At 35.2% G+C, this 8,191-nt stretch overlaps 1 protein-coding gene across 1 annotated transcript; it reads right to left on the bottom strand.

Annotated features, from left to right (window-relative positions):
• Nucleotides 1–103: 103 nt before the first annotated feature.
• On the bottom strand, nucleotides 104–7,435 carry slc28a1 (solute carrier family 28 member 1). Its single transcript, XM_068602457.1, has 18 exons — nucleotides 7,432–7,435; nucleotides 7,164–7,243; nucleotides 7,013–7,080; nucleotides 6,636–6,727; nucleotides 6,353–6,542; nucleotides 6,128–6,269; nucleotides 5,363–5,476; nucleotides 4,436–4,510; nucleotides 4,287–4,367; nucleotides 4,100–4,180; nucleotides 3,805–3,930; nucleotides 1,911–2,041; nucleotides 1,662–1,830; nucleotides 1,066–1,263; nucleotides 732–813; nucleotides 552–650; nucleotides 368–473; nucleotides 104–224 (listed from the first exon to the last, which is right to left on the bottom strand). Exons 1-18 carry the CDS (start codon nucleotides 7,433–7,435, stop codon nucleotides 104–106), a joined length of 1,959 nt encoding a protein of 652 aa, XP_068458558.1.
• Nucleotides 7,436–8,191: the final 756 nt, after the last annotated feature.

Below are 8,191 nucleotides of genomic sequence, written 5' to 3'. Positions count from 1 at the left end.
ATACATTCATCTTTAAAAGCTACGCATGTAGACTTTACATTTTTACATCAACTGTTGCACAAATATACAAACATGGAGACACACTAATATGTGATTGTCTCCTCTAATTACAAACTGCCGGATCAGAAAGACCACAGCACTGACAACATTTAGAGAAATACAAAGTGACATTTGCTGCTGTGCTCCACCACCCTTCAAATGAGATGGTCCCATTATTTACAGTGCTGCAAAAAAAAAAGGGAGATGTAAGTCCAAATAGCCCAATATCACAGATACCCAACTACACATGTAATAATCTATTAACACTGTGTGCCATTGATGTTTCCTGAACATATATATTATATCACTATAAAATGCACATGCTTACCTTTGAAGGAGGTCTGTACAGCAAGTTTGTATATTTACATTCGTGGCATTGAAAGCAGTTGTATTGAACAGCTCCACACAGTCAAGTGGAGGAACATAAAGGATCCCTGAGAAAGAAAGTGAAAAAGCTAATTAGTTACACCACAACAGGACTGCACTGCCAAGTCAATTAAACATGTTCTCACCTGCAATGCAAGCATTGATGAGAGAAACACAAGTTGCAGTGAGCATAGCTCTCAACACCAAAGATGAGACATCACCTCTTCTTGATGGGCATATAGAGGCTTTGAGAAAAGATACATCAATATTGAGAGAAATTCCTGTGGCAGGACAAAAACTTGACAGTGAAATGATGAAATACTCACATAAACCTCCTATCATGATACCCAGTGAGCTTAAGTTGGCAAACCCACAAAGAGCATAAGTGGAAATTATTTCTGATCGGACCTGAATGAAGAAAAGAAGAAAATCATATAATATTATTTTGCAGTGTTTAAAAACGTTTCTCGTAAAAAAAAAGTGCTCATATATATATATATATATATATATATATATATATATATATATATATATATATATATATATATATATAAATATATATATATATATATATATATATATATATATATATATATATATATATATATATATATATATATATATCCATAACATTCACTCCAATTACGAACATTTACTCACCGATATCCATTGTCTTTGGTCTCCAATAATTTCATCAAGTCCATTGAGTCTGTTGTCCTTCAGTTCAGATAGTTTCTCATAAGCCACAAACTCGTTAAGGAAGAGCTTTGTGCCGATTAGTTCAGCCACAAGGAAACTCTCTTCATAAGGTACTCCCATCATAAAGGCCACGGGCATGAATATGTAGGAGCAAATTATCTGTGAGCACAGAGAGACTTAGCGTTATTTAGATGCTGTTAGACTCACTTGTTAAATTTACAGTACAACCAAGCAAAATTTGGGAATAAATATGTGGGAATAAATAAATACATGTATGTCTGAAAAATTAGTTAAAATATTAGCATGGCTAAGAAAAGCCATCATCAAAATGTGTAGTCTTAAATCAAATTATTATGACTAGTTAATTTATTACACATTTACTCAAATTTTTATTAAGTGAGGTTGTCATTTGACCTTTTGTTTTTTGCTTTTGACCACCTGCACATTTTGCAGATAACTCCATTTGCTTTAACATTTTTAAAAACTAATAATGAATTGTGTATTGCACACTGTCAAAATTGTCACACTGAAGTTATCAGTCTTTTGCTAAAATGTACCTGAAACGTGATTGAAGGATATCCCACCATACCGCCAAGCCACATCAAAGATGCATTTATGAACCCGAGGATGGCAAGAAAAGCTATCAAATTGGCTGCAATATTTGCAACAAGACCGATTGAAGCAGACGCACCACTGCTAGCAGCCTCCAGGATGTTCTGTTCATCTCTAAGGAGTTAAAAAAAAATCTATAATTTACACAAAAATCACAAAATTAGAAGAGAAGATATTGACGGACAGGTACACACCCAGCAGCCACTTTGATATTCTTCTCTTCCTTGAAGGGACTCTCCTCTGTCTCTGGGTAAGAAAGTTTGGAGATGGCCAGGGCACAAGGAGCCGCCATGACAGAGGCTGATATCAAGGAAGATGCATCAATCTGCAGAATACAAAGAAATGTCCTTAAATGACAGGACACTGTGGTGCCGCTGCTGCAATAATTAATAGATACAGTATTTCATATTCTGCATGAATGTTGGTGAAATTGTAAAACTGAAAATTCAATAAACAAAACCATCATATTATAAGTTTGTTTGCTGTTTTAGTTCATCACTAGCGTTGGCATTAATCTTCATTATCTATATATAAGAAATTTGCAGCTTTTTTGAAGATAGAATAATATTAGATACTACCAAACACTGATTACTGATCACATAAGTCAACCCTTAGAATCAGAATCAGGGTTTGGTGTTTGCAGTAAACAATAATAATCATAATATAGAATAAACATAATAAGTGCATTTTTTAATTTATTTTTGAAGCATTAAATAACAGTAATAAATAGACGATATATATCACACATATTGCACGTGAGTAAAGTGAAGTAGTGTTTGATTAATTTACACATCTTTCAACAGTTTTGTTCTGCCATCAGTCTGACTGTGGGAGGGAAGAAGCTGAAGCGTGTTCTGTGGGTTAAGATGCTGTCCTCTCTGCTGTGTCTCAGGTTGTACGTACAACGTTTGTGTCTAAGCAGGGAGTGAGCTGGGTGGAGTGAGTCTCTGATGATTCCCTCTGCTCTTTTCCGACAGCGCTGCACATACATCGAGTCCAAGGAAGGAAGTTTTGTCCCCGTGATCCTTTTCCGCAGTCTTTATGACTCTTTGCAGAGCCTTCCTCTTCGCCTGTGTCGTGTTGCCATACCAGACAGGGATGCCTTTGGTGAGGATGCTCTCTATCAGTCCTCTGTAGGCCTGGGTGAGAGGGCGATGAATCAGACCAGCTGTCCTTAGCAGCCTGATGAAATAAAGCCTTTGCTGGCCTTTTTTTTTACTGTGGCTGTGGTGTTAAGAGTCCAGCTCAGGTCAAATGTAACCTGCATTCCCAGGAATCTGTAGTTGTCGCCCCTCTCCACCTCAGTCCCTTTGATGATAAGAGAATTCTTCCTAAAGTCCAGTATTATTTCTTTGGCCTTTTCTGTGTTGAGGATAAGGTCGTTCTCCTCTCCGTAGACCAGACTGTATTTAACCTGTGTCCTGTACTCTGTATATGCTTATACTTATATCAAATATTATGTTATGTAATACTTATATATATGCAATATATATAATTCCTCTCTCCAACAAGCATCATTTTGTGTTTTAATGTTATAAGTAGCATTTTCTATTCCATCTAGAAGTGGTGGCCTGGATCTGATGCCCAGCAATTTTCTGATGATGTTATTTGACTGCTTGTCAGCAGATTATTAGCCACTCCCTATAAGTTATTCAGTGACTTCAGTGACTCAAAGCTGTTTTGGTAAAGCTTCTTTTTTAGGAGAAAAAGCACTTTTGTTGCCAAAAAGCTTTGTAAAATTGTTTTTTCAGAAATTGGAAAGCTCAAAATGATCTTCCGCTAAATAAGGACAAAATAAAAAAATTGACCAAAGAATACGATCTCGTTCTGATCACTCGGTCTGAGAGTAATATTTGAATATTTGAAGTCTATGATGATGCCCCAGCCTCCGGTGCAGTCTCTAGATTTAGGTATGGTAATACCTAATCATTTTTAAAAGAAAACTTAAACCTACTTTCTATATAATGTGTCTTTTTAAATAATCTTTGTGTATGCAATGTGTTATATGGATATATGTATTCATCATTATGTGTGGGCTATGTATATATGTATGTATTATGTGTTGATATATAAACAGCTTCATCTTACCCCAAATGAGATGAATGCTCCCATGACACTGCCTGCAATTGTGGCAAATCCTCCAGTCATAACAGCATGGATCTCAGATTTAGTCATGTTTTTCAAATAAGGGCGGATCAGCAGCGGAGCTTCAGTCTGATACACAAACAACAAAGAGCAAAATTAAACAAGCAGACTAACTGTAAGATATTTTACTGCAGTTGTTATATAATCGTAAAAGAAAAATACATTCTAGCTGACAATATTTCAAAAGAAGCCAGACTAGTATCAAAGATAGTGTTGTATCAAGTCTTGCTCAGAATACCTGACCAACAAATATATTGCCTGCCACACTCAAGGTCTCTGTGGGAGAGGTTCCCATCGTTATCTGCATGCACCATGCGATCTGCGTGGACAAAAACACATGGCTCCTGGTCATAATATGACACTGCAGACGTAAGCAATATACCTCACCTATGATGCAGTGAGGGGGAGGTTTAAACTGTCTTTACCTTCAAGATAAGCCACTGCATTATCCCCAAATAGTAAAGGATTGACATCACGCTGCTGAAGAACACAACAATGGGCAGAGCCTGAGGAAGAAATCACAAAGTTTAACACATTCAATATTCAAAGAATGACTAAAATGTCATCAACTTACTTGAAAGGCAAATATGTTGCCGATTAGGTCCCCGAAAACAAAACTTGACCCTTCTTTGGTATAGTCGAGGAATATCTGGAATCATAAGACAAGAGGAAACATGGTTATAGTACTTCAAATGATTGTTTCTTTCCTCAATTCATTCATGTATGACATTTATGATGTAATTACTCATTAATTCAGATTTTACTACAGGAAGTCATGGAACTAAAGACCATAGGCTGTAACGCACATTAACAACATGCCTGTCGACAGACTACGAACTCACGACGAACTCATTCAAGAAAAGGGGTGAACAACATAATAAAGTAGCTCTAAAGATAAGCATATGTGATCACTATTGTTTCCCCGCTAGATAAGAAATGGTCTGTGTAATATACAATATAGAGTGTTTTACGCAAACCAAGAGCTTAAGGATCACATATAAAGGGACTGTTTGGAAATGTTACAGAAACACTACTCCTTGGTATCCTAAATATAAATGTATTATTTTGGTATAATATAAAATGTATGTTATTTGCCATCAATGCTCATTATTATTATTATTATTATTATTATTATTATTATTATTATTATTATTATTATTATTATTATTTTTATTATAATTAATAATAAATGACTGTTAATGTTATGTTTGTTCATGATTTAAAAGTTAATAATTGTGATGTTGATGTGGGATGTTTATTCTACCGAAAATTAAGGAAAGATCAATTTTGTAAAAAGTTAGGCGTGTGTGTGAACAATTGTAGATTGTTGTATGGTTATGAATGTGAACATAACAAGTAACTGACATATGCTGACAGGAGGTAAACATGGACCCAAGCTGTTGCCTCTAGCAATGCAAATCTGTTGAAACAGTCTATGTTTAATATTAGGATACACACTGATGATGATTACATAAGATCCGGTTTTTAAAATATACAATACCTTCACTTGATTTCCTAGCCATTCGAATGCTACGAGTCCAGGTTGTGTCCGTATAACAAAGAGGCCGATACAGAACTGCATTCCAAGACCCCAAAACACAGGCCTCCATGTTACCTATCAAAGATTAGGTAATTATTTCTATGTCACTGTAAAATGAACAAGAATTAACACAATTTGTATAATGCCTTGAAAATTCAAGTATTATAATTGCTGGTCACATTTTGAAGGATTGTAGGGTAATATTATTAATATTATTGTAATACTTTATAATCGTTTTATAATGCATTATAATGTGATTATACTTTACTCTATGTGACTTTTGCACTTTGCGTCAAGCAAACAATAATTATCCACTTATAGTAATGCATAATCATATTATAATGCTTTATAATATATTACATATATGGGAATTAAAAAACACCATGATCCTTGAAAAATATACAAAAAAAATTATACTTGACATTATAAGTCATTAAAAAGCACTTTGAATATCTGAGTGCTTATAACTATAATTACCGAGTGCTATAATACATTCGTGAACGTTTAGATAGTGAGTGTATCAGGGAGTCTCAATAACTCATGATGTTATCACAGGGAAGCACTTCTTTCCAACCTCAAGATGATACAGGCCAAATGATATCCAAAGTCTCAACAAAACAGACCAGAGATAACATATGCGATAAAGCCCAAGCATGTTTCCAAAGGGTTGTCATCACAGTGATCATTCATACTTTAGTAGAGTCGGTGACTCCCTGTAGAACTCACCGCTGTCCTGTGTGCTGACGAGAGGAACACGAGCATGACAAACATGCACACGCCTCCAAACGAGATCAGCTGCTCGGGACGCTGGCTCGTGTCTAAGATGAGCCACAGAACAAACAGGACCACAGCTGCTAAAATAAAAACCCTGAAAAGATGAAAAAAATAATAATAATATGTTGCATAATGTGTGGCTCATCATCATTGACTGAAACCAAGACAGTCACTCACCATTTTAACCATTTAAAGTTAGATTTAAAGCATCTAACTGCTGGTCTGAAACATTGACTGATGCTCTCTCCTCTGTACTCCTTCAGAAGTTCAAAAGATTTAGCAACAATGGCCAAACTGGTGAGGACAACAAGAGCGATGGCCCTCTGGAAATCCAAAACACAGGCTGCAATAAAGTATGCCACATAACCTACAGGACAAAAAAGAGCATTTTGTCAAAAAAACACGGTTTATAGTCATGATTCTAAATTTGTAACACAAATTAACAGCCTGCTTATATTACCTGCTCCAAGTATGCCCAGCAGAAAGATTTTGAAGGTGTGAGAGTGAGCCTTGAAGTAATCCTCTGTGGCGTTAATCGGCTTGGAAACAAGGCTGAAATGTATACAAAATATATTTGTTTTAAAAATCATTATGTTGTGTAGTTATTTTTTTCAGATAATCATAGATTTCATAGTAAATGCCATCAATTTTTTTTTCAAAGTTTACAATAGTACAGAAATTTGATTTCCTGTTAGATGTATATTAAGCACTATAATTCATATAGTATAAATATAGTTGAAACATTGAGAAGCTTAATGCTGTTCACCTGCTGTGATAATTGTGCCCCAAATTAGACACGTATTACTTTACAAAAAGCCATCACTTGAACTGACTCACCTTAAGTAGGAGCTCAATCCCTTTTTATTCTTCCCTTTGATGTTGTTAGTGTGAGTAATGATGTCTTCCTAGAAAAATAAAGGCCTTTTATTTATCTTTTTAAATAATCATGTTGTGCCTTTTTCTTTTAAAAATGATATGTGATACATACCTCCTTTTCAAAAGCCTCATTGTCCAAGCCATTTTCGTAAATGTTGGTTACATTTTCAAGCTTGACTCCGTCGGTTTCCGCTGAAAAACACAATCATTGTTATTTCTACGCAGTAGTTTAACTTTAACAATCAGGAATACCAAACAAGTCAAAAGCTGTGTTTCCGTGTCCTTGTGATTTGTCTTGTGAAGAATATTGCACAAAAAAAACAGTTCACAACAGCAAAACAAACGGCTTAATTCAAGGGAAAGCAGAGAACATTGCTTACTCATTGTTTCCTCCTAAACCCAGCTGCCAAATGCTGTCCTGTAAAACACACGGCAGGAAAAGGTCTGTCCATGATTTGTCTAATCATTAATTAACAGACACGTTGCGTAGGGCTCTGATCGTTCTCAGGAAGTACAGCACAGTCAAAAGTGCGATAGTGCAACAAAAATGTTTTATTGGGTCATGTGAAGCAACATTTAATGAGGAGGGATTTTGAACAAGTTTGAGAAAATCACTGGAGCAACAGATGATAAAGTATGAATTCTTGTTGACAGGTATGAATTCCTTGGGTCTTGTGCGGAAGGAAGTGATCCAAGTATGTGAATCAAAGATTCAACAATTTAATGATGGCTGGGGCTTAACTCAAATACAAATGTTCATTATTTTTCTATTTTTACTGAACCACAATAACAACTACAATGTATTTTGTCTGCACAAAACAACTTTAAACATGTAGAGAAAACTAAATAGATCAGCTAAGTTGCCCTTGCACAAACAGACAGACATACAGTTATGTAAGTTGTAAATTTGTTTGTTGCAGGTGAACCTTCACATTTTCAAGCAGGTTACAGTTAGAAATGTATTTTATAACGTTAGAATAGAAAGAACTGTAACATTAGAGAGCACAGGTTACTCTTGTAAAACATCCTATAGATAAGTATGTGAACTTTGAATCTATTATATGACTACGTGATGTTAAATGTTATGTGATACACACAAAGTACGTATGTGCAATGTCAAAATCAATTTGCAGTTTTATG

This window comes from Clinocottus analis, unplaced genomic scaffold (assembly GCF_023055335.1).
Source record: "Clinocottus analis isolate CAN_PGR_092001 unplaced genomic scaffold, fCliAna1.0.p SCAF_6, whole genome shotgun sequence".
NCBI classification, from domain to species: Eukaryota; Metazoa; Chordata; class Actinopteri; order Perciformes; family Cottidae; genus Clinocottus; species Clinocottus analis.
This window is presented reverse-complemented; position numbering and strand designations above follow the sequence as displayed.

Coding starts and splice junctions, on each gene's coding strand:
- slc28a1 (XM_068602457.1), bottom strand. Junction 3,931..4,099: donor GCAATATATTTGTTGGTCAG/GTATTCTGAGCA, acceptor TTTGTGTATCAG/ACTGAAGCTCCGCTGCTGAT. Junction 474..551: donor CATCAATGCTTGCATTGCAG/GTGAGAACATGT, acceptor TTTCTTTCTCAG/GGATCCTTTATGTTCCTCCA.